Raw genomic sequence first — 26,610 nt, 5'->3', positions numbered from 1 at the left:
GTAATATATCAGATGTTTTACATATATCATTGATGTACAGGATAAACAGTTTTGGTCCCAATACTGATCTCTGTGGAACTCCACAAACAATGTCCAGGCACTCTGATTGATATTCACCAAGCTTCACAAACTGTTGCCTGTCTCTCAAATAACTCCTGACTCACTCTAGCACCACTCCTCTAATGCCACAGTACTCCAGTTTATCAAGTAATATTTCATGATTAATTGTGTCAAAAGCTTTTTTTTTAGGTCAATGAAAACATCAACTGTGTATTGTCTATATTATTGGTGATATTTTCAATAAGTTCCATTAACGCCATGGATGTTGATCTGTTTGGTCTGAAACAATACTCACTGTCCATTATCATTTTATATTTATCTATAAATTTGTCAAGTCTATTAATGAAATCTTTTTTCAGTATTTTTGAAAATTGTGAAAATAGAGAAACAGGCCTGTAATTTGTGAATTGGTGTCTATCTCCATTTTTAAACAGTGGTATTACTTTCGCTGTTTTTACTTGTGTTGGGAATTGACCAGTTTGTAGAGACAAATTGCACGTGTGTGTTAAGGGTTTGGAGATGCCATCAATATCTTTCTTAACGATTTCCATATCAATGTCATCAAAGTTTGTAGAATTTTGTGTTTGTGATTTCCCGACAATATCAATGATTTTCTTTTCTTCTACTACCGTTAAAAACATTAAATGAGGATTACGTTGAATGAGTTTAGTTTCTTTCTCTGCACAATTTCTTGTATCAGGAATTCTATCAGCCCAACACTTACAAAGAATTTATTGAACTCATTAACCACATCACTCATGTTACTAGCATTATTAGTGAAATACAAAGGATAATTTAACTGCCAAGAACCATTTTTAATGATGGCATTTAATGTTTTCCAAATCCCTTTAATGCTATTTTTATTCATATTTAATAATTTCTCATGACATTCCTTTTTACATGACCTCAAAACACTAGTTAATTAATTTTTATATTTTATGATGTGGATGCCAGGTCCTAATAGGTTAATAAAGAAGTTAAAGATTTTGATACAAATTGGTGTTACGATAGCTCCGAGAGGGAGGGGTGTGTTCTTAAATTGCATGCTATTTTAAATTCATGTTGGGTACCTCCTAAGGAATTGTTGACCGCATTAAATAAGTCCACTGTAATGTTTAATTGTCTAAGTTGATCTGAAAATACCATTGCAGATTTGTTTGAATAATCTTTTTTCATGTCACCGATGGTGGTATGAAAAAGGAAGACATGCTCTTAGCAGACAGGGGAGTTGTGTGTTCAGTGTTTGCTGTTATGTGCTCCACTTTTGTTCTGAAACACAACTTCAGAAGACATTGATGGAGTACAGTTGAGGACCTGGAAAGGAAAGTGAGGACGAGAATCAATGAACTTAGTATGATAAAGCCCTTTGAATGTGTTGAATCTTCCTGGCCAGTTGCTTCACCAAAAGGCAGATCACACAAAGCCCTGTTTAACAGCTCGTTTGGAAGTACTGTTAGTTTTCAAAGAGCAGCAGGATTGTGCAGTCGCATGTTTTAAAGGCTTTTCAGAATTTCTACAGGCTTGAAAGATGTTGATTCAGGGTTTTGGAACACAATTTAAACCAAAACACAAAATTTACAGGAGATGTAAAGTTTGATGCCAACAGTTTTAATTGAACATACAAGATAAAATAAAATAAAAAAGCTCTCTAGTATGTTTGACATAAGCACATGGAGGCCAAAAGCAAACAAAGAAATAAAGATGAAGACTCCTGGGGAACTTCTGAGCTCCTTTATGGGAGATGAGTCACCAGCTCCTCCTCCTTTATTATATAATTATCAATATTTTATCTTTAAACTGAATTATCTACAATCTTAAACTGGATTGTTTAATGTCAAAATGGAACACAACACTGTTAAAATGACACATTAGTCCATAAGTTATGTTATAAATATAAATAATAAATGAGCTTAAAATATGGATCACAGACAATTTGAGAACAGATCAACTTGTCAACATTGTCATTCCCTAAAATATTCTCTTTCCATCTGAAAAGCACTTGCCATAATGTCAATCCAACTACTACATGGGTAGATTTTTTTTTTAAACTGATATTTCCAAGTGTGTTTTGGAGAAATAGTTATTTTTACATCAAGACACTAAAAATATCTCAAGCACTGTCGAGGCCATGCCAAAGAAAATGAAGAAACTTCAGCAAAGACAAAGCCTATAAACTATAAAACAATGATGTCAGAAAAAGGTGATAAAGGTGCACACATTTTATGGTGGACAAGACAAAAAGTTTGTCTTGTCCATATGTCAAAACAGAAACTGAGCTTCCGAAAGCCTTTTTAAATTTTCAGTTTTCAATGACCCAAACACTGTTTATGTGTTCTACCACCACCATTTTCTAAGAATGAAACTTAGCATGTAGCATCTTTTCCTAATTGCATTTTCAACTGTACTGGAGAACTAAAATGTTTCACACAGGTGCTGAAACAGTGTGGTTTCTCACTTTTGTGAACTGGCATGTGTTATTTCAAGTTTCCCTCTACCTGAATCTTTTCTAGATTGCTACAAGAATGTGGCTTCTCACCTGTGTGAATTCGCATATGTATCTTCAACTGACCCTTCGTAGTAAATCTTTTCCCACAGGTAGAACAACAATGTGGCTTCTCACCTGTGTGAATTCGCATATGTATCTTCAACTGACCCCTCTGAGTAAATCCTTTCCCAAAGGTGCAACAACAATGTGGCTTATCACCTGTGTGAATTCGCATGTGTCTCTTCAACTGACCCGTCGTAGTAAATCTTTTCCCACAGGTGCAACAACAATGTGGCTTCTCACCTGTGTGAATTTGCATGTGCATATTCAAAATGTGTTTCAAACTAAATCTCTTCCCACAGGTGCTACAAGAATGTGGCTTCTCACCTGTGTGAATTCTGATGTGTCTACTCAAATCTGACGTCCACCTAAATCTTTTCCCACAAATGGTACAAGAATATGGCTTCTCAACTGTGTGAATTCGCATGTGGCTTCTCAAATTTGATTTTATATAAAATCTTTTCCCACAAGTGCTACAGGAATATCGTTTTTCATTTGCATGGAATTCCATGTGTACTTTCAAATGGCTTTTCTGATTAAACGTTTTCCCACAGGTGCTGCAAGAATGTGGTTTCTCACCTGTGTGAATTTGCATGTGTCTAGTTAACTTTGACTTCCAAAAAAATCTTTTCCCACAGGTGCTACATAAATGTGCTGTCTTGGAATTTTGAACACTCGGGCCTGATACGATTTGCTCCCACTCATTTCTGTGCGAGTTACCATCCTTGATTTCATCCTGATCTGCGTCAGGAGATTTGTGAGAATGGAGCTGGTCACTGCTTGGTTCTGGTTCACTGTGGCCACTTTCTTCACGAGCAGGAAAAGTTTCAGTCTCCTGCTTTAGAACAACCGTTTTTTCCACTTCAGTGGTACAGAGTTCCTCCTGTTCCTCTTTAATCTGTGAAGGATCCTCCTGGTGTAGACTGGAGTTCTTCTCCTGGTTACAGACCTGCTGAGTTGTGAGCCCATCCTCGTCCTTACAGTCATGTTGTGGAAAATCTTAAGGGACATATCAAAAAACATACATTTGAGAAATTACAAGGTAAGCTTAACCATTAAGCATATGGCTTAGACAGATCATCTACGATGAGAAAATAAAGACACACACACACACACACACACACACACACACAAAGTGGTATCTCTTAAATTTTGTTATCAAAGTGCACAAAACATTTAAAAGTTTGCTTAAAATTATTCAAAAACTTTACAGGACACTCACTTCAGGATTTATTTATTGTTTAGATTAACCATTCATTGCCTTAAAGTTGGGGAGAATGGGAGGTAGAGCCTTCAGCTTTCAGGTCCCTCTTCTGTGGAAAAAGCTGCCAGTTTGGATTCGGAAAACAGACACTCTTTTTAAAAAAATAAAAAAATAAAAAAATATTAGGCTTAAAAAAATTTTCCTTTTTGATAAAGCATACATTTATGGCTGGATCAGGTGGCCCTGATTAGGCTCATTGAGATTTAAACTGGGTGAGAGAACCAATCTTTCTTATACCTGGGGGTATAGAGTTCAGCTAAAAGCTCTGCTTCCCATCATGGTGAGGCGGAAGGAAGGCACAGAAAGCTGGATAGAAGAAGAAGATCAAAGTGAGCGGACAGAAAAGGTAGTGGTTAACAGGTCAGAAAGGTAAGGAGGTGCGAGGTTATGAATGGCCTTGAAGATGAGCAGAAGAAGCTTGTGGAATATCCAGAATTTCACTGGGAGCCAGTGAAGTTCCTGAAGAACAGGGGTGATGTGCTGGTAGGAGGCAGTTCTGGTGATAATGTGAGCAGCAGAGTTCTGAACCAGTTGAATCTTACGGAGGGATTTTTGGGGGAGACCATGCAAGAGAGAGTTGTAGTAGTCAGTGCGGGAGGTAACAAGACTGGGCAAGAATGGATGTAGACTGGGTGACAAGAGAAGGACGAAATCTGTTAATGTTGCGTAGATGGAAATAGGCAGAACAGGTGAGATTATTGATGTGAGATTTATAGGAAAGTGAACAGTCTAGGATGACACCAAGGCTCTTAACCTGAGGAGAAGGGAAAACTGGAGTTATCGATAGTGAGTCAGAAGTGGTTTGCCTTCAAAAGGTTGGATTTGGTGCCAATAAGGAGGATTTCAGTTTTATCCTTATTGAGCTTCAGAAGGAGTAATAAAGGTAATATTAAAACTAAGAAGCTGCTGCCATTGTTGGAAACTGGAATTGGCTGGGCCACGCTATGAATCCTGGGATAGGTTGGGCAGCGAAGGATACACCCGACCCATCCTTCAAATCTGGAAATGAAGGACATTTGCCGGCCGCAGTTGGAGGATTCTTTGAATTTGGACAGCCTTCGTCGAGTCGCTGTAACGCAATCGGCCTACAAATGCAGCCTCTGAAGGATTTGATTTCGTGGCTCAAGAGTTGGGAGTTCGCCTTGTAATCAGAAGGTTGCCAGTTAGAGCCCCAGCTTGGACAGTCTCGGCCGTTGTGTCCTTAGGCGAGACACTTCACCCGTTGCCTACTGGTGGTGGTCAGAGGTCCTGGTGGTGCCAGTGTCCGGCAGCCTCGCCTCTGTCAGTGCGCCCCAGGGTGGCTGTGGCTACAATGTAGCTTGCCATCACCAGTGTGTGAATGTGTGTGTGAATGGGTGGATGACTGGATGTGTAAAGCGCTTTGGGGTCAATAGGGACTAGTCAAGCGCTATACAAATACAGGCCATTTACCATTTGATTTTGATAGTCGACGTAATCGTGACTAGTCGACAAGTCGTGGCAGCCCTACCTTACAGTATAAACCCCCTTCAGGACACTGTTGTTGGGATTACAGTGGGATGCAAAAGTTTGAGCAACCTTGTTAATAGTCATTATTTTCCTGTATAAATCGTTGTTTGTTACAATAAAAAATTCTCAGTTAAATATATCATATAGGAGACAGTGATATTTGAGAAGTGAATTGAAGTTCATTGGATTTACAGAAAGTGCAATAATTGTTTTGATTCTTTTTTTGGGGGGGGGGGGGGGGGGGGGTTGCCTGTCCCGTTTGGCTCTTTTGCCATCAGAATTATTGTCTAAAAGTGAAGAAAGCTGCCCAACGGATTTAATTTACCAAATGGACCATCCCAGTCTTGCCGTAATGGTCTATTTGATTCACCTTTTGTTTATTTTATTTTATTTTCACTTGCTAAATACGGGACAGACTTGACTGGGGAAAAGAAAGGGGAGAAAGAAAGAGGGAAAGAAAAATAGCAGGGAAGAGGAACGGTGATAAAGGGCAAAAAACAAAAAACAAAATAAGCAGACAAAAAAATACATGTATCAATCACCTGGATCACCTGTTGAGAAAGAAAAATGGCAGTGGTTCCCAAACTTTTTTTGCTGGGTCCCCTTTTGTTTTACAAGAAAAATGTTCGCGCCCCCCCGCATGCACGCACTAACACATCCTCCAACCACACACACCCATATTTTGCTCCATTACGGTTTATTTCACACCTCAAACATTTAGTAAACAATTAAGCAAATACAAGTAATCTGCAATAAATTACAGGTAGTAAGAAAATAAACTACCAACTAATTTACGCTACGTCCGCACCTACACGGGTATTTTTGAAAACGCAGCTGTTTTGTCCACATGTAAACGGCGTTTCAAATCACCAAAAACTGAGATTTTTTTCAAACTCCTTTTTTGCGTTTACGTGTGGACGAGGAATACAGAGTTCGTCACGCAACGTCAAAGGTATGTGCGCCACGTTGTTTACATGAGATGAATTGCAGAATAGCAGATAGAGACGAAATACTATTAATCTGACTATCTGCAGGTTTTACACGCAGTTACTGTCCCTCCATTTACAAAGGCAGAGGTGTCACAATGTGATTATTTTACGTGTAGTTGTTTTTTTCCTCTGTAATAATATTCAACATTGCTATCAATACATTTTTCAAAAAAAATGCCTCTGTACAAAATAGGTTTAAAAACAAACTGGGATACTGTTTGTCCGTGATTTGAACCGGGGGAACAAATCGTGGCAGGATCAGCCTGATATTACTGTAACTTTACTGTATAAAGTATAGTATGTATATCTCCAAAATGTCAGGAATAGTTAGTCATTACAACAAGTGTTTGTGAACTAAAAATCACGAATATGGGATACTGTTTGTCTGTGATTTAAACACCCCACCGCTGCTCCCGACGAAGGGAAAAAGCAATTCTGCTGAGGAGGCCTACCTTGGCACTTGTGCAGGTGAAGCCAAAGGGAAGATATGCTTCACCATATTTACTAGTCTCTGGCTTAGAATGAAGTTGGTTTGGAAACATATTCAGCTATGCTTCATCTCCTGCTTTGAGTTTCTGTAGGCGCCCGTGCTAGCAGTGTCCAAGCGTTGTTTCTCCCCCACCCCCCCTTTTCATCCCGCGCCATGGCTCTGCGCACCCGCTAGGGGGCAGGCCACACACTTTGGGAAAGTCTGATCTATGGGAATATAACAGTAAATACTAAATATTAAACATTATCGTGCAGCACGTAAGATCGACAGCGCACACTGTGCTTTGAGGTAGGAGCCAAAAAGGGTGTAGTTGGTGTGTGTGAGTACCCGTGTGTACACCTGTGAGCATGAGCACGCTTGTATTTAAAAGGTTCCTTTATGTAATGATCTGCTAGTGGGTGTGGGGAGCCACAGCCCCGTCCTCCAGGGCATGAAGCAGGTATGGAGGAGATCAAGACTCCAGAGGCCCTCAGAACACAAGAGACCAGGGAAGACCAACAGAGGGGCAGCCGCAGCACTATCCCAGAAAGAGCTGAGGAGAGCCCCCCATGAGGGGTCACTCAGCAGCCACGGAGCATCATCATCATTGTTTATTTATATAGCACTTTAAAAACACACAAGGCTGACCAAAGTGCTGAACAACAGAAACATAGATACCATAAGAATAATAAATACGATAAAATAATAAACATAGCGAAAACAATAAAATACAAGTCAGTCAACCACTGAATCAAAAGCCAGTGAATAAAAATGCGTTTTCAATCTGGATTTAAAAACCATCACTGATGTCGATTGCCTAATGTGAAGAGGAAGATTATTCCAAAGCTTAGGAGCCACAATAGAGAATGCTCGTGTAACCCATGGTTATTTTATTGCCAATTGTATTCTGTTTTTATTCTAATTTGAAGTGTTACTGTTTTGTTAAATGCCGAGTTTTCCCATGTACCATGAATGCACCATAGCGCGTGCGTGGTGACTTTCTTTCACTGCATCCGCCTGCACGGAGCTAGATGCGCAAAGCTATGTGGATATTCAGTCTTGTAACGTGTTGCGCTACGGAATTAATGTTTTCTATGAAGAATATCCTGGCTGGTTTTTTTTTTTTTAAACGTGGTAGAAATCTGCTGCAAGGACCGAGCGGTGCCATCTAAGGACTGGATGCCACTGGAGGTGCCTAGAAAGGATGTTCTCACTCTGAAGGCCACCTGTTTCCTTGGAGGGTGGTAGGATACAACGATTTGCAATTTTTTTTGGATTAACGTTTTTTTTCTGAGATCTCAGGACACTTTATGTTGTTACTTTTTTCTTTTTTTGGGTCAGATCTGATTCCACTTAACACAAAAAAACTGATGCATCAAAAAGCAAAACTGTGACTAAAGACAGTTAACACTTACTAAGAACACTGAATACTAAGTGCACTGAACTGAAATGGACAGCCTACCTGATACATTTATGGACACTTTAAGTGATATATTGTACATTGTTGAGATTTACATGTTTGAAATGGTCTAAATTTTTTGTTCATATCTATTTTTGGAGCATTTAAATGTTGAATACACTCAAATCACTTTTCTCCCTTTAAGTTGTTGTCAGTGTCTCATTCTGAGTGGAGGGATATTCCGTCTTTAAGTTGAGTTACCACTGCCAGTCTCCTTACGATCCTAACTGAACCCAACAAGAGTAGATTCTCAAATATTGTTTTTTTCGTTGACTTTGTATGACAGATTACTGTGGATTTGACTGTATTTGGACTACTCAGTTAAAAAGGGTTACACTCTGTCTCCTCTCAGTTTCAACCGTGATTTGGGGACTGAGAGCAACAGCTGCTCAGCCACAGCCCTGTCCTCCAGGGCATAAAGCAGGTATGGAGGAGATCAAAACTTGAGGCATCCAGAGGCCCTCAGAACACAAGAGACCAAGGAAGACCAACAGAGGGGCAGCCGCGGCACTATTGCAGAAAGAGCTGAGGAGAGCCCCCCCATGAGGGGTCACTCAGCAGCCGCAGAGCAGATGCCACCGGGAGTTGCAGTGACGTGCCGTGAGCTCCGCCGGCAGCCATCTGTGACAGAGTGGACCGAGCCCCAGGCCGAGAGGCCGGGGGCACCCCACCCACGAAGTGGCCCAAGCGAGCCTCAGGCCCCGACAAACAGCCACTAGGAGTGAGCCGGTGTGTACCTGGACGCCCATCCCCGGACACAAAGAACCACCAATGCACAGATGTCTGAGGGCGTCTGCCACTGGCAGGGGAAGTGGTGGGGGGAGATAGGCCTCCATACCTTGGAGGGCCTGAGATGTCCCTAGAGAGGTGGCGTCTGATACCCAACCTGACATATAGACACAGACAAACAGGCACACACAGATACAAACATCCATTTCCACCCTCATGCTCTCATATGCACTTACTCCACACTCACCCAACATGGAAACAGACATAGAGAGACACTATACACACAATCACACTCCCCAAGGGTACTCTAAGCCCCAGGTCTTGGTACCCTTGCCCCTGGAGGGGGAAACTGCACCCAAACCTAGGTAGTGTTACAGTTTTCCCTGGGGTGGAGAGAAGCAGACTGCCCTGACTCGGCAGCAGCACGGAGGCCCCACATTCCAGAACCCAATCGGATGGCCAACTCCTCCTCCTGGCCCCCACGTTCCAAAAGGCCGCAGAGAACGGGGGTGTGTGAAGACTCCAAGCCTCGCTCCGCCCGCTCATATGTAGTGTTGATGCATGTGTGTTCTAAGGTGCATTTAAAACCCAGGAGGGCATGGAGCTACCTGCCAGAGAGCAGCAGGAAAGCGCATAGCCCCCCCCCCCGATAGCCTTCAATGTCTATGTGTATTTAAAATTGAGAGGTAGGCAACGACGCCAGGGGTGAGGTTGTACACCCTGATGTACACCCAAGATCCTATATGTATGTGTAATGAGAGTGTGAGTAATGTGAATGTCTAAGTTGTGGGATAAAATTGAGACACAGGAGGCCAGAAGGGGACAGAGGGGGAGATGCCTCCCCGCAACCTGCCAGGGAAAGGGGGCCCAGGCCCATCCGGACCGGGGCCCCAGGCCCATCCGGACCGGGGCCCCAGGCCCATCCGGACCGGGGCCCCAGGCCCATCCGGACCGGGGCCCAGTTCAGCAGTGCCGCCCAGCCCCACAGAGCCCGGGACAGCCCACCCGACCCCACCACAGAAAACTGCACCCACCCCGTCATCCACTCATCTTCCAGACTACACAAGACAATAGACACTCAGGCTGAGATCTTCCTCCATCTCTCCTATATCTCCCCCTCCTGCAGAGTGAGTTCCTGAAGAGAGGAGACCTCCTGCAAGATGTGACAATCTCCCCCACCAGTTGAAGAGCCCCCCAGGTGGCTCGATGCACTGGCAGCACCCTGCGCCAGGGCTGGGCTCCCATACACCCACCCGCCCACAACCCCAGCAACACACCAACCAGGACCCAAGCCCCCAAGGCCCAGCCAGGGCCCCAGCCCACAGACTGAGCACCCCGAGAACCTCATGCCCATCCTGGACCCACCCAAGGGCAGCCAGGCTACCAGGTCAGTAACCCACGTCCGTCAGCACAGACCCTCCCCTAGCCCCGCTGCACGCAGCCACGAGGAAACCGTTGCCTAAGAGCCAACAGAGCCCTAAACAGGCCATGACCGCAACCCCGGGTTGAGCCCTCCAAGGAAGATGCTCCTGGGGAACCCCCCGACGCCCCAAGCCTGTCGCTACCCCCACACCAATCACAACAGCGAATGTGGGACCAAACTATGACATCCGATGACCTGTATAGTGCACTCTATGTAATATTTTGTATTGAATTAATTGAAGACTGGGATTTCTAATTAAATGAAAGGTTGTTAAGTATATATGAGACCAGAAGTTTTGGTCTAAGTTAACTGATAAATCCGCTTCCCATTTTGCAATAGGAAGTGATATTGATTCATCTGTTTTAGAAAGCATTCTGTATATTTTGGAAAGTAATTTGAGGGTTTTAAGAGTAAGAAATTGAACCACACTTGGTGGTGTTTTTAGTTCAACTTGACCCGGTTTGAATTTCTTTTTTACTATGGATTTAATTTGTTGATATTCTAAAAAGCTTTTCTTGTTGATCCCATATTGTGTAACTAGTCTGTCAAATGGAATAAATTCTGTTCCTTCTAATATATGTTCTAAGTATTTGATTCCTTTACCACTCCAATCTGAGAAGTTTATCATATTATTGTTTTGTAATATGTCAGGGTTGTTCCAGATAGGTGTACGTTTGCATGGGATTAATGAAGACGCCGTCAATTTTAGAAACTCCCACCATGCTGTCAGAGAAGAGCTGATGCAGACGCATTCATGTCGTTGGATATTTGAGCTGATAAATGTTAGGTCTGAAATCTCTAGATTATTGCAAAGTGCTTGTTCTACATCTAGACAAGGTTCGTCTAAGAAGGTATGTTTTAGCCATCCTGAGATAAACTGAAGAAGTAGTGCTGAAAGTTAGGTAGTTCTAATCCTCCTTTATCCTTGGTCTTTTGTAGTGTTTTTAAGCTAACAATTGGGAGTTTATTTTTCCAAAGGAATTTGGACATACATGAATCTAGAGACATGAATCTAGAGACCTGACCCAATCTTGTGGTGGTTTAGTTGGGATCATTGAGAATAAATAATTTATTTTTGGTAAGACCATCATTTTTAATAGCGGCAACCCTTCCCATGAGTGATATGGGTAGACATTTCCACCTAGCCATATCACCTTCTACTTTGTTTAAAAGTGGGATATGGTTTAATTTAGTTAGATCTGTAAGCTTGGGAAAAACGTTAAGACCTGAATATTTTATATTTCCCCGATTGCAGTGGTGTAGAAGAATAATAATGGAAGGAGCAATTAATCGGAAGGACTGTAGATTTTGGCCAGTTAATTGAGTAATCTGATATTCTTGCAAGACTTTATCAATTCAATCACGCCAGAGATATTGGTTTGTGAGTTTTGGAGAGAAAGTAACACATCTGTATAAAGGCTGATTTTAAGTTCCACGTTCTTGCATTTTATGCCCTTAATTACTGAATTCTGTCTAATTGCTGCTGCTAGTGGTTCAATAGAAATTGCAAACAGTGAAGGGGAGAGTGGGCAGCCCTGCCTCGTGCAATAATTGTTTAAACAAAATCAGGCAGGTGCATAAATTTTGGCACTGTTGTCATTTTATTGATTCCAAAACCTTTAGAACTAATTATTGGAACTCAAATTGGCTTAGTAAGCTCAGTGACCCCTGACCTACATTTACAGGTGAATCCAATAATGAGAAATAGTATTTAAGGGGGTCAATTGTAAGTTTCCCTCCCCTTTTTTAATTTTCTCTGAAGAGTAGCAACATGGGGGTCTACTCTCAAATGACCTGAAGACAAAGACTGTTCACCATCATGGTTTAGGAGAAGGATACAGAAAGTTGTCTCAGAGATTTAAGCTGTCCGTTTCCACAGTTAGGAACATATTGAGAAAATGGAAGACCACAGGCTCAGTTCAAGTTAAGGCTCAAAGTGGCAGACCAAGAAAAATCTCGGATAGACAGAAGCGACGATTGGTGAGAACATTCCGAGTCAACACACAGACCAGCACCAAAGACCTTCAACATCATCTTGCAGCAGATGGAGTCACTGTGCATCGTTCAACCATTTCAGGCACTTTACACAAGGAGATGCTGTATGCAAGAGTGATGCAGAGGAAGCCTTTTCTCCACCCACAGCGCAAACAGAGCCGCTTGAGGTATGCTAAAGCACATTTGGACAAGCCAGCTTCATTCTGGAATAAGGTGCTGTGGGCTGATGAAACTAAAAATGAGCTATTTGGGCATAACAAGAGGTGTTATGCACGGACTGGGAATCTTGTCAAAGTTGAGGGACACATGGATTCCACTCAGTATCAGCAGATCCTGTAGGCAAGGCAAGGCAAATTTGTATAGCACAATTCAACAACAAGGTGATTCAAAGTGCTTTACAGAGACATTAGAAACAACAAATAAAAAGTAGGATTTAAAATTGATTAAAACAAGCAAACAAACAAAACTAAACACACATTTCACACCTGTTCGCGCGATCTGAACCCTTATCGTAAGGGGAGCTACCAGTCCTTCTGTGGACGAGCTACTTTCTATTTTAAATTCCCTGAATTTAAAATACTCTCTAGACCCAGTCTAGACCCAGTTGGGGAGCTACCCAGAGCTCTAACCCACTTAACAAACAAAACAGTATGTAAAATCAAAACAGATAAAATTAGAACTAGATAAGATCAGTAGTTAATGTACGTTTTGAAATTTAAGCTTAAAAGTGTGGATTTGGTGCTTTATTCAAATGCAGCTGAGAATAGGTGAGTCTTCAACCTGCATTTAAATAAACTGAGTGTTTCAGCTGATCTGAGGCTTTCTGGGAGTTTGTTCCAGATATAAGGAGCATAAAAGCTGAATGCAGCTTCTCCGTGTCTGGTTCTGACTCTGGGAACTGATAAGAGACCAGATCCAGATGACCTGAGGGATCTGGAAGGTTCATACTGGGTTAGGAGGTCACTGATGTATTTTGGTCCTAAACCATTCAGAGCTTTATAGGCCAGATATATATTTGTGTGTCATCTGCATAGCTGTGGTAGTTTATTTTGTTGTTCTTTATAATCTGTGCCAGTGGGAGCATGTAAATGTTAAACAGAGGGGGTCCCAAGATGGAACCTTGGGGAACTCCACATGTGATACTAGTCTGCTCAGATGTGACGTTACCTATTGATACAAAGTATTTCCTGTTTTCTAAGTATGTTTTGAACCAGTTTAGTACAGTTCCTGAAAGACCTGCCCAGTTCTCCAGTCGTTTGAGTAATATGTTGTGGTCAACTGTATCAAATGCTGCACTGAGATCCAGTAAAACTAAGACTGACATTTTTCCACTGTCTGTGTTCAGACATATGTCATTAAACACTTTTGTCAGAGCGGTTTCAGTGCTGTGGTTCTGTCTAAAACCTGACTGGAAGGCATCATAGCAGTTATTCTGTTTTAAGTAATTGAGCTGTGGAGAAACTGCTTTTTCAATGATCTTACTTAAAAATGGGAGATTTGAGATCGGCCTGTAGTTTTTCATTTGTGTCTTGTCAAGATTGTCCCTTTTCAGTATAGGTTTGATTACAGCAGTTTTTAGTGGTTCTGGAAACACACCTGACATTAAGGAAAAGTTGACAATCTGTAACAGGTCTGACTCTAAAGTCTTTGAGACCTTTTTGAAAAAAGGTCTCAAAGACATTAGTCTTTGAGACCAATGTCCAGGAATCAGTGACAAAGCTGAAGCTGCGCCGGGGCTGGATCTTTCAACACGACAACGACCCGAAACACTACTCAAAATCCACTAAGGCTTTCATGCAGAGGAACAAGTACAACGTTGTGGAATGGCCATCTCAGTCCACAGACCTGAAAATTACTGAAAATCTGGAGTGTGAGTTAAAGAGAGCTGTCCATGCTCGGAAGCCAAACCTGAATGAACTAGAGATGTTTTGTAAAGGGGAATGGTCCAAATCACCTTCAACCACAATCCAGACTCTCATTGGAACCTACAGGAAGCATTTAGAGGCTGTAATTTCTGCAAAAGGCAGATCCACAAAATGTTGATTTCATGTCCTTTTTTGTGGTGCCCAAATTTATGCACCTGCCTGATTTTGTTTAACAATTATTGCACACTTTCTGTAAATCCAATAAATTTCATTTCACTTCAATATCACTGTGTGTGTCTCCCATATGATATATTTAACTGACATTTTTTTATTGTAACAACCAACGATTTATACAGGAATATAATGACTATTAACAAGGTTGCCCAAACTTTTGCATCCCACTGTATTTCCCTATATGAATAAAATAGAATTGAACTGAGTGAAGGAGGCCATGTTAGACAAACTGAAGAATCATTTATGCACAAATCATAGGAGTTGTTTTTATTTTTTTATTTATTTATTTATTAAATAGGATATGGGAGACTTTTCTTTAATAATGCCATATCACCTCACACAAGGAATGAGAGTTTCATGATTCTTAGTGCAATGGAACCCTGTTTGTACATTTTCTTCTCTTGTATGCTTTTATAAGGTCAGTACTGTTAAGGCACTTAGCATTCTCTTAAAATCTGTTTGTATGTTTTATTTACAGGTGGCCACTTGTTGGTGTATATTATATTATAAAAAAGAAAGAAAAAAGAAACAGAAGTTAAAAAGATGTTTGAAACTCAAGAGGTCAGAAATTCCACCAAGCGGAGCATTTTTAAAATCAGGGTCAAACCTATACATCTCTATAGTTCATAAACATGGAGCAAGCAGATGTTATAGACATTGATCAACATCTGCTTGCAGCAAATACACTGTATCCAGTGGCCAGGGAAGATTAAAAAAAAAAGAAAAGAAAAAAAAAGAAAAAAAAATGTAGTCAAGAACAAACCAGGAACCAATAGCAATACCAGTTCTGAAAGAAAGTGATGATGGATTGGCCACACAATCAGGAAATCCACCAATAACATCACTGCACAGGCCTTGTGCTGGAATCCAAAGGGACAGAAAAAGAAAGAACCAGAAACACATGGCACAAGGGCACAACTACCATATTGTTGTGTGGTTTGTTAAAAGCTCAGTTTCAAATCAATATTTTAAACTGATTGTTCAGTCCTAATGGGGATAATTATGTTATCCACAAAAGGTCCAGTGGATGTACTCGGTCATAATGTATAGGGGTGTCTCTCGAATTTTGTTCATATGGGTGGACATATGCGGGCTACTGAAAACAGAGGTGGCACACCAAAAGCATAATTTAAGGTTTTTTTTGTTTGTTTGTTTTTTTTTTTTACATGTTGATATCAAATATAGGTCACTTGAAAAATGTGGCAGAAGGAGTGATGACTGCAATTCGTGAGGGACAAACAAAGTGACAATATGAATGACAAAAATGTATATGCAGGAACAATGTTTCAACTCATTGTAGGGTGTGTCTTCCTCTCTCTTGTACTCAACTGTATTATTTCCAACTTAGGACAGTCCTGACAAGGGCAACACTGTGAGGGCTAGACATTTTGGCTCTTAGAGTATTACGTCAGTTTCCTTGTTGCAGTTTGTCCTTAGATTTGTCATGTGCCTCTATAACATATCTCTGAGGTCTCATTAGGACCCAACGTGAATTAGATCTATTAAGGTTTTGCATACCTATTCTGTGCAACTTTACTTCAGGGTTCCACATGATGCCCAGCTGCTGCACGGTCCAGATGATGCCGCTTTTGGTTTCCTGCTTCAGTGCAAGCTGCTCTTCTTCATGATTGATGGAGATTTCCTCCTGTTCCTCTTTAATCTGTGGAGGATCTGTGTCCTGCTGGTCCAAACTGGAGTTCCTCTCCTGGCTACATACCTGCGGGTCATCCAGTTCCTCATTTTCCTTACAATCACGTTGCTGTGGGAGGTCTTGATGGACACAACACACAAGAAAAAAAAGTTACACTGTGAGCAGGTCTCTCAGACCTGGGCATCAGTTCCCTCATGTGCAAATGGTTACTGGACTTCCTGACCAACCGCCGCCAACATGTCCAGGTGGATAACCACTGCTCAACTACAATCACAATGAACACCGGTGAACCACAAGGCTGCGCGATGAGCCCTTTCCTCTACTCCCTCTTCACCCACGACTGCAGACCTGCTGGTGGTTCTAACACCATCATTAAGTTTGCAGATGACACCACGGTGATTGGCCTAATCAGTGACAACGGTGAGGCCGCCTACAGGGAGGAGGTAGATCGTCTGGCTGAGTGGTGCGACACAAACAACCGGCTGCTTAACACTGAGAAGACCAAGGGGCTCATCGTGGACTACAGGAGGAATGCTGACCCACATCCACCCATCCACATTAAGGGGACGGCTGTGGAGCGTGTGAGCAGCTTCAAGTTCCTGGGAGTCCACATCTCCGAGGATCTCATCTGGACGACCAACTGCTCCAAGCTGGTGAAGAAGGCTCACCAGCGCCTCTTCTTCTTGAGGACTCTGAGGAAGAACCACCTGTCCTCAGACATCGTGGTGAACTTCTATCGCTGCACCATCGAGAGCATCCTGACCAACTGTATAACAGTCTGGTACGGGAACTGCTCTGTCTCGGACCAGAAGGCGTTGCAGAGGGTCGTGAAAACTGCCCAACGCATCGCCGGAGCACCACTTCCTGCCATAAAGGACATCTACAGGACGCGGTGTCTGAAAATGACTGGGAAAATCCATCAAAGACCCCAGTCACCCATTACATGGACTCTTCACCCTCCTGCCCTCTGGGAGGCGCTACAGGAGCCTCCGGACTAAGACCACCAGGTACCGGAACAGCTTCTTCCCCACAGCTGTCAGACTCCTGAACTCTGCCTCCTGACATCTGACCCACGTTAACACATGGACTGGACATACACACACACACACACCCACAACCACCTACACACACACACACACACACACACACAATAATAACAACATGGACTGAACCACCACTCACAACCACTAGCACTTTATATAGCCTCTGTAGAAATTATCCACACCCTCACTTATCTTAACTGCACTACTGTATAATTCTGTGTAAATAGTCATTCTGTACAATAAGATAATTTTTTAAATCTACAACTGTTTATAACCTGCATAGTTCACATTTCTGTATATCTCATATTTCTGTATAGTTTTTTTATATTTATATCCTGTTCATAGCTTGTACTCACTACAGCCTGTACATACTTATAGATATAGCATATTCATAACATACTTCATACCGTGTACATTATAACATACCATAATAGACCCATTTCTGTAATATACTCACATATCTATATTATTGCTAATATCTATTTGTAATATATCTATATCATGGCTAAAGCACTTCTGGATGGATGCAAACTGCATTTTGTTGCCTTGTACCTGTGACATGTGCAATGACAAACTTGAATTCTATTCTATATGCGAGCAATATTCAAATATTCTCTCTCATGCAGTGAACAGCGGAGATTTCTGTCTACATGCAGAAAGTCATCATTTATGAGGCATACAGCTTGCCACTCCAACTTGGTCCTTGTGGCCAATAATCCAGTTTTCATCGTCTCAACATTTTTCTACATACTGTGTACAGTTCTGGACTAACATGACTTAAATCTGGTGGAATTTTTTGTTTTTTATTAAACAGAAGATTTGAAATACAGGTTTTATTTTACTGTGCTAACAGAAAACATGTCTTCAGTGAGGCAGTATCCCAGGCGGTAATGCACGCCATGTGTCTTTGTGACATTTTGATGAGTCCTATTCATTTCTATATTATGAAATCTGTATATGACACTTTTACATACCTATTCTGGTCCGCTTTACTCCAGGATTGCACAACAAATCCAGCCGTTCTCCGGTCCAGACATAAATGCTTTCAGCTTCCTGCTTCAGTTCAAGCTGCTCTCCTTCCCCACTGATGGAGATTTCCTCCTGTTCCTCTTTAATCTTTGAAGGCTCTGTGTTCTGCTGGTCCAGACCGGAGCTCCTTTCCTGGTCACTGACCTGGTCATCCAGACCTTCGTGTTCAACAAAGGGACACAAGAAAATAGTGACGAATGTGATAATAATAAAGATCAAGAAGGATTAAAAGGGGTCACCTATTGAGAATTTAGCTTATGGTTTCAAGGGCTCTTGCATTCTTGCAGATGCTGCCACAGAAACATTCACTCATAGTCATGTGTTCATTGGGTGATGTTGATAACCGTACAGAGTCTAATTTTTAGATGCGAGTGCCAGTGATCATCACACAATGTGAATAAACAAACGAACGAAGAGTAGCATGATCTGAATATGATCATGAAAGCTTAAAGTACTTTAAGACGGCAGACTGGAAGTCTTTGTGTTTTGACCAACGCATTAAACCATATATTTTTAGATATAAGTTGTAACGGCCGCTTGTTCTTACACTTGAGTCTAAGGTTTATTTTGAGCACCTGACAGCTCTTTTTTGCTTCTCATCTATAAACTCTCTCCACAACCTTTCAAATGATTGGTGGTCGAACAGAAATGTCGTGTTTGAGTCGGTGGTGGAGACCGCTTTGCGGCATAATTTGGATAGCAGAGTTTTCTGATCTGTGTAAGATTTATCATAACCAAACAATGTCCATCCTACAGGGGGAGCCCCTGGTTTAGGAATAACATCCTCAATTTGTTTTGGCTGGTCCTTCTGTTTGGAGCTACCAGGTTCTGCCTCATCTTGATTGATAGCCAGTGAAGAAACCAATGAAAAAAATATTGCTGTAAATGTGTTTTGCGACACCACAAAACAAACAATAGTGTGTCAAGCCTGATGCTTAACATTGTCCACCCCAGCTGTAAAACTCAGAAACCAGTCTTACTTGTTATCATCTATCGTCCACCTGGGCCTTACACAGAGTTTCTGTCTGATTTCTCAGACTTATCTGATTTAGTTCTCAGCTCAGATAAAATAATTATTGTGGGTGATTTTAACATCCATGTAGATGCTAAAAATGACAGCCTCAACATGGCGTTTAATCTGTTATTAGACTCAATTGGTTTCTCTCAAAATGTAAAAGAACCCACCCACCACTTTAATCACACTCTAGATCTTGTTTTAACATATGGCATAGAAACTGAACATTTAACAGTGTTTCCTGAAAACCCTCTGTCTGATCATTTCCTGATAACATTTACATTTACAATAATTGATTACACAGCGGTGGAGAGTAGACTTTATCACAGTAGATGTCTTTCTGAAAGCGCTGTAACTAAGTTTAAGAATATAATCCACCCACTGTTATCATCTTCAATGCCCTGTACCAACATAGAGCAGAGCAGCTATCTGAACGCTACCCCAACAGAAGTCGATTATCTTGTTAATAATTTCACCTCCTCACTACGTACGACTCTGGATACTGTAGCTCCTGTGAAAACTAAGGCCTCAAATCAGAAGTACCTGACTCCGTGGTATAATTCTCAAACACGTAGCCTAAAGCAGATGACTCGTAATCTGGAGAGGAAATGGCGTGTCACAAATCTAGAGGATCATCATTTAGCCTGGAGAAATAGTTTGCTGCTTTATAAGAAAGCCCTCCGCAAAGCCAGAACATCTTACTATTCATTACTGATTGAAGAAAATAAGAACAACCCCAGGTTTCTCTTCAGCACTGTAGCCAGGCTGACAAAAAGTCAGAGCTCTTTTGAGCCAATCATCCCTTTAACGTTAACTAGTAATGACTTCATGAACTTCTTCACAAATAAAATTTTTATCATTAGAGGAAAAAATTACCAGTAATCATCCCACAGATGTAATATTATCTACAGCTACTCTTAGTACCATTGATGTTAAGTTAGACTCTTTTTCTCTAATTGATCTTTCTGAGTTAACTTCAATAATTACTTCCTCCAAACCATCAACGTGTCTTTTAGACCCCATTCCTACAAAACTGCTCAAAGAAGTCCTGCCATTAATTAATTCTTCGATCTTAAATATGATCAACCTATCTCTAATGATCGGCTATGTACCACAGGCCTTCAAGCTGGCTGTAGTTAAACCTTTACTCAAAAGCCATCTCTAGACCCAGCAGTCTTAGCTAATTATAGGCCAATCTCCAACCTTCCTTTCATATCAAAAATCCTCAAAAGAGTAGTTGTCAAACAGCTAACAGATCATCTGCAGAGGAATGGTTTATTTGAAGAGTTTCAGTCAGGTTTCAGAGCTCATCACAGCACAGAAACAGCTTTAGTGAAGGTTACAAATGATCTTCTTATGGCCTCTGACAGTGGACTCATCTCTGTGCTTGTCCTGCTAGACCTTAGTGCAGCATTCGATACTGTCGACCATAATATCCTATTAGAGCGATTAGAACATGCTGTAGGTATTACAGGTACTGCACTGCAGTGGTTTGTATCATATCTATCTAATAGACTCCAATTTGTGCATGTAAATGGAGAGTCCTCTTCACACACTGAGGTTAATTATGGAGTTCCACAGGGTTCAGTGCTAGGACCAATTCTGTTTACATTATACATGCTTCCCTTAGGCAGCATCATTAGAAGACATAGCATACATTTTCACTGCTATGCAGATGACACCCAGCTCTATCTGTCCATGAAGCCAGATAACACACACCAATTAGTTAAACTGCAGGAATGTCTTAAAGACATAAAGACCTGGATGGCCGCTAACTTTCTGCTTCTTAATTCAGATAAAACTGAGGTTATTGTACTCGGCCCTGAAAAGCCTAGAAATATGGTATCTAACCAGATTCTTACTCTGGATGGCATTACCTTGGCCTCCAGTAACACAGTGAGGAACCTTGGAGTCATTTTTGACCAGGACATGTCCTTCAATGCACATATTAAACAAATATGTAAGACTGCGTTCTTCCATTTGCGCAACATCTCTAAAATTAGAAATATCCTGTCTCAGAGTGACGCTGAAAAACTAGTTCATGCATTTATTACTTCCAGGCTGGACTACTGTAATTCATTATTATCAGGATGTCCAAAAAACTCACTGAAAAGCCTTCAGCTAATCCAAAATGCTGCAGCAAGAGTACTGACAGGGACTAGAAAGAGAGAGCATATTTCTCCTGTTTTGGCTTCCCTTCATTGGCTTCCTGTTAAATCCAGAATTGAATTCAAAATCCTGCTCCTCACATACAAGGTCTTAAATAATCAGGCCCCATCTTATCTCAATGACCTTGTAGTACCATATCACCCTATTAGAGCACTTCGCTCTTGCTCTGCAGGCCTACTTGTTGTTCCTAGAGTATTTAAAAGTAGAATGGGAGGGAGAGCCTTCAGTTTTCAGGCCCCTCTTCTGTGGAACCAGCTTCCAGTTTGGATTCGGGAGACAGACACTATCTCTACTTTTAAGATTAGGCTTAAAACTTTCCTTTTTGCTAAAGCATATAGTTAGGGCTGGACCAGGTGACCCTGAATCCTCCCTTAGTTATGCTGCAATAGACATAGGCTGCCGGGGGATTCCCATGATGCATTGAGTTTTTCCTTTCCAGTCACCTTTCTCACTCACTATGTGTTAACAGACCTCTCTGCATTGAATCATATCTGTTATTAACCTCTGTCTCTCTTCCACAGCATGTCTTTTATCCTGTCTTCCTTCTCTCACCCCAACCGGTCGCAGCAGATGGCCGCCCCTCCCTGAGCCTGGTTCTGCCGGAGGTTTCTTCCTGTTAAAAGGGAGTTTTTCCTTCCCACTGTTGCCAAAGTGCTTGCTCATAGGGGGTCATATGATTGTTGGGTTTTTTCCTCTGTATCTATGAAGCGCCTTGAGGCAACTTATGTTGTGATTTGGCGCTATATAAATAAAATTGAATTGAAATGAAATTCAAAACGATAGATGTTTTAATTTCATCATCAGATATATTTCGTCACATTGCACAACGTTAGCCTACTACAGGGGTTCCCAAAGTGGGGGGCGCAGAGCCATTGCAGGGGGAATGTTAAAAAAAAAAAAAAAAAAAAAAAAAAAAAAAGGAAAAGAATGCTTGGACACATGCTAGAATAACGGACAGGTTTTTTTGACGGGGCTCCCACACAAAAACACAAAGCAGAGGTTGAAGCATCGCCGAATATGTTTCCAAACCAACTTCCTTCAAAGCCAAAGACTAGAAAATATGATGAAGCATAGCGTGCCTTTGGCTTCACCTGCACATGTGCCAAGGTAGGTATTGCGGCTCCTCCAACCTATGGCCGCGGCAGGCTAAACATGAGGACACAGATGACGCGCAACAATAAACGCATAAAATACACTTCTGTACCATTTGCTCCTTTTATTCCACATGCAACTGTCCAATATATAAATCAGCACATGGGATTAACTATTAAACAAATGCACAGACTGCACAAACAAATAACTGCAACTCTCCAATAACTGCACTAACTACTATGTCAAATTACAACCTGGTTCATGGCATCAATTAGTGCACAAATATACAAAAACCATTCAGTTCCAGTTAAAATACATCAAAATCATTCAAGCTGCGCTCAAGCTGCGATCAACAGAAAGTTTTGCCTCATGCTCACCCTACCTTTCTGCTCATCAACATCAGGTGCTGTGAACAGGTGAGTGCAACCACATTTATCATCTACCACACCCATGAGCAGTGTTGGGGAGTAACAGAATACATGTACCGCCGTTACGTATTTAGAATACAAAATATGAGTAACTGTATTCCGTTACAGTTACCGTTTAAAAAGGTGGTATTCAGAATACAGTTACTTTGTTGAAATAAATGGATTACACTGCGGTACTTTCCTGTTTCATTTTGTCGCGGGTCAGGACTGTTTGGGTTTTGTTTGACAGCTACGTTCTGTTGTTCCAGGCGGCAGCGTTACGGTTGCCATGGTTACAGGGCGACGCTCTCTCTCTCTCTTTCTGCGACTGTGTGTTTCCTGGGTGAGAGAGCGCCTTTTCGTTGTTGTTGTTGTGCTAAGCTAACAGGCAGAATGCTACAAGCATAGCTCTAAAGAATGTAGCATCATGGGCAGTGTAGTCCGTGCTGCAGGGAGAATGGACTGCCATACACGTTATGGGTCTGTGAGCGCGAGGAGGGAGAAAAAGGCGAGTGGAAAGGTACGAGTTGTCGTCGAGGAAAAACGGGAGCTGGAAACATGTAAATATAATAATAACCACTGCAGCCAAGAAGAGTGCCTGACGAGCCCAGTTGTAAGTAAGCTATTAAGACTCGACTGTACACTGTGTTCGTGTTTTCCTCCGAAAACAATAAGTTCCGTTGGAGCAGTCTTTCAACGCCTCTCTCTGTCTCTCGCAAGAAAAGTTGACCCACACAACAAAGTAAAGCTATTTTTCGGCTACGAGCCGACAGGGACCCCGCCGTATTAGTCAGAGGTCCCTTTACTACAGTTCGGAGTCGCGGACCTTCAGTAATAGTAATAAATCACACAGCAATAGTACATTCACGTTGTTGTAAAAAGCACGATAATATATTAAGTAATCCAAAGTATTCAGAATACGTTACTCTCATTGAGTAACGTAACGGAATACGTTACAGAATACATTTTGGGGCATGTATTCTGTATTCTGTAACGGAATACATTTTAAAAGTAACCTTCCCAACACTGCCCATGAGACACGCCCCACACCCGTGCACCAATACAGTGAGTCCATTTAAACCAACCCACTTAGTCAAAAAAGGAACAACTCATATGGCTCCTACAGTAGGTACCCCCAACAGAATTTGTTTCCCCTGCATCGGGAGGATGCGCTAGGCTGTCCAAATCATGCACAAACAGTATCCCACAGTTGTTTATGTTTTTGAACCCACTTTTTGATAGCAATGTTGACTATTATTACACAGGGGAAAAGAAAAACTACACGTAAAATAATTACACCATGACACCTCCACCTTTCTAAATGGAGGGACAATAGCTGCTTGTGTATATGCAAGTGTGTAAAAACTGCAGATAGTAAGATTAACAGTATTTTGAATCTGCCATTGCAGAAATTAATCTCATGTAAACAATAACATGGCGCACAGCGTGATGTGAAAGGCACACATCTCTGACATTGTGCGATGAACTCCGTATTCGTCGATCACAGGTAAATGCAAAAACTGAGTTTTCTCCAACCTTTTTGGTGATTCGAAACGCTGTTTACGTGCGGACGAAAGGACCAAATGCATAGAAAAATACCCATGTTGGTGTGGACGTAGCATAAAAGAATTAGTTTTACTGCTACCTGTAATTTATTGCAGTTTACTTTTGTTTTATTATTTTCTATCAAAGGTTTAATGTGTGAAATAACTGCAATGGAGTTCAAAAACAAAATATTGGTGAGTGTGCTTGGTGGGAATATTTTTTCTATACGACATTACGGTGTTCTGACAAACCATCCTACTTTGGCAAAACGTCCTACTGCAAGTAGTTTGTGCACATTTCTGCTTTCACAGAGTAATTTCACCACAAATTTAAGTAGGTATGACGGTTTGCCACTTAACTTTGCCCATCAGAGTATACTTGTAGCTCATATTCATAAGCCCAGGATGGTTTGCCACTACATTTTACACATTAAAGTATGCTTGTAGGTCACAGTCACAAAGGTATCATGGTGTGGCACTTGATTTTACCAGTCAGAGTATGTTTCTAGCTCAGATTAACAAAGGTAAGACGATTTGCCACTTAATTTAGCTGTTAAAGTATGCTAGTAGGTCACATTCACAAAGGCAGGATGGTTTGGCACTGAATTTTATCAGTCAGAGTATTTTTCTAGCTGATTTTCACAAAGGTAAGACGGCTCGCAACTTTATTTCGTATTGTGCGCATGCGCAGAAACAATGGGTACGATGATTCGTCAGGTAGGATGGACTCTCAGAAAACCGGCTCAAGAGCCGCAACAGTAAAAAGGAGATGAATACCAGAGTGTTAGTGAGATAGAGGTTTTCTCTCAAATTGGCATAGCAGGTTGGCTAAAATGGCTACCAAGGCAAAGACTAGTGAGCTTCCTGAAAGCCTGCCTCAGGTATGCTTTTATCAACACCAGACTAGGTGGGGCCAATTAGCACCAGCTGAACATACTCAGGAGATTAGGGGCTAAACAGGAGCGTAACAGGTGGCTAGTAGCCTTCAGTAATAGCAATAATTCACATGACAATAGTGCATTCATGTAGTTGTAAAAAGAATGGAAAATATATCAAGTAATCCAAACCAAAGTATTCAGAATACATTATTCACATTGAAATGTATTTTAAGTTACTCAAACTACATTTGGGTCATTTATTTGTAATCTGTAGTAGAAAACATTTTAAGAGTAACCTTCTCAACACTGCACAGATATAGCTGCATACACTTTACTGGGGTGTATTACTAGTTTAGATCAATGCATTTATGCAAAGCATTTAGATCATGCCCAAGTAAATCACACAATCCCGCAACCCCCCACGCCTCCACAAATTTACACACCTGTATTGTGTGACTTTATCCCGGGTCTGATATTAAGCAGTCTTAGCTGACGGATCTCCTCCTCATACCGGACGATCGTTTTTTCAAACTCTGAGAAGATTTCTTCTGTAGCAGCATTTAATCTCTCCTTGATAAACTCTCTCAGATGCTGAACTGAAGACATTATTGCAACAACAACCGATACCGCCAAACCAACGTCTTCAAACTTAACTCGGGATCTCTCAATGGCACCATTGCCGCTATTCTTCTTTTATTGCTCTTTTATAGGTATCAAGGGCGTAATACTGCCCTCATCAGGTCAGTCCAGTCCAACATAAAGTCTGGTACTTTGCAGAAAACTGCAATTTTGCCATGAGATTATTAGTGATATCCTGGAATAAAGAAAGAAGAAAATACTTTGATTTAAGTTTGATTTATTGGAAAACCCTTTAGTTTGATCCAGCATTAATCATTTTACAGAACAAAGAATAATCCCTTCATTGATTATAGTCACTCTAAAAATAATTATATAAAATCTTTTTAATAAACGAGGGTCTCCTGATTTCTCTGGTACGGTCCATGAAGTGGAAGTGAAATAACAATATACAAATACATTAATATAAATAAACTACATACATTTAGAGCCTGGAAAGACTCATCCTCAACCAGCTCCGCCCTATAGTTAGGCCACATCAGGATCTCCTTCAGTTTGTTACCAGCCCCACCTCGAGGCTGAGGACGCCATGATATAACTGCTCAATCGTGCCTACGCCCATCTGGGCCAGCTGGTGAGCACTGTGAGGGTCATGTTTTTTTGTTTTTTTTTTTACTTTTTCAGTG

General features: G+C 41.4%; 1 protein-coding gene across 1 annotated transcript; it reads right to left on the bottom strand.

Moving 5' to 3' along the window:
• Positions 1–1,652: 1,652 nt before the first annotated feature.
• On the bottom strand, positions 1,653–25,954 carry LOC113010250 (uncharacterized). Its single transcript, XM_080293017.1, has 4 exons — positions 25,792–25,954; positions 18,189–18,401; positions 16,039–16,290; positions 1,653–3,604 (listed from the first exon to the last, which is right to left on the bottom strand). The coding sequence occupies exons 1-4, from the start codon at positions 25,952–25,954 to the stop codon at positions 2,535–2,537; spliced, it is 1,698 nt and encodes a 565-aa protein (XP_080149143.1). The 3' UTR covers positions 1,653–2,534.
• Between the last annotated feature and the right edge of the window lie 656 nt (positions 25,955–26,610).

Source organism: Astatotilapia calliptera, chromosome 18, assembly GCF_964374335.1.
Source record: "Astatotilapia calliptera chromosome 18, fAstCal68.1, whole genome shotgun sequence".
Classification (NCBI taxonomy): Eukaryota; Metazoa; Chordata; class Actinopteri; order Cichliformes; family Cichlidae; genus Astatotilapia; species Astatotilapia calliptera.
Note: the sequence above shows the minus strand (reverse complement) of the source record. Positions and strands in the feature narration are given on the sequence as shown.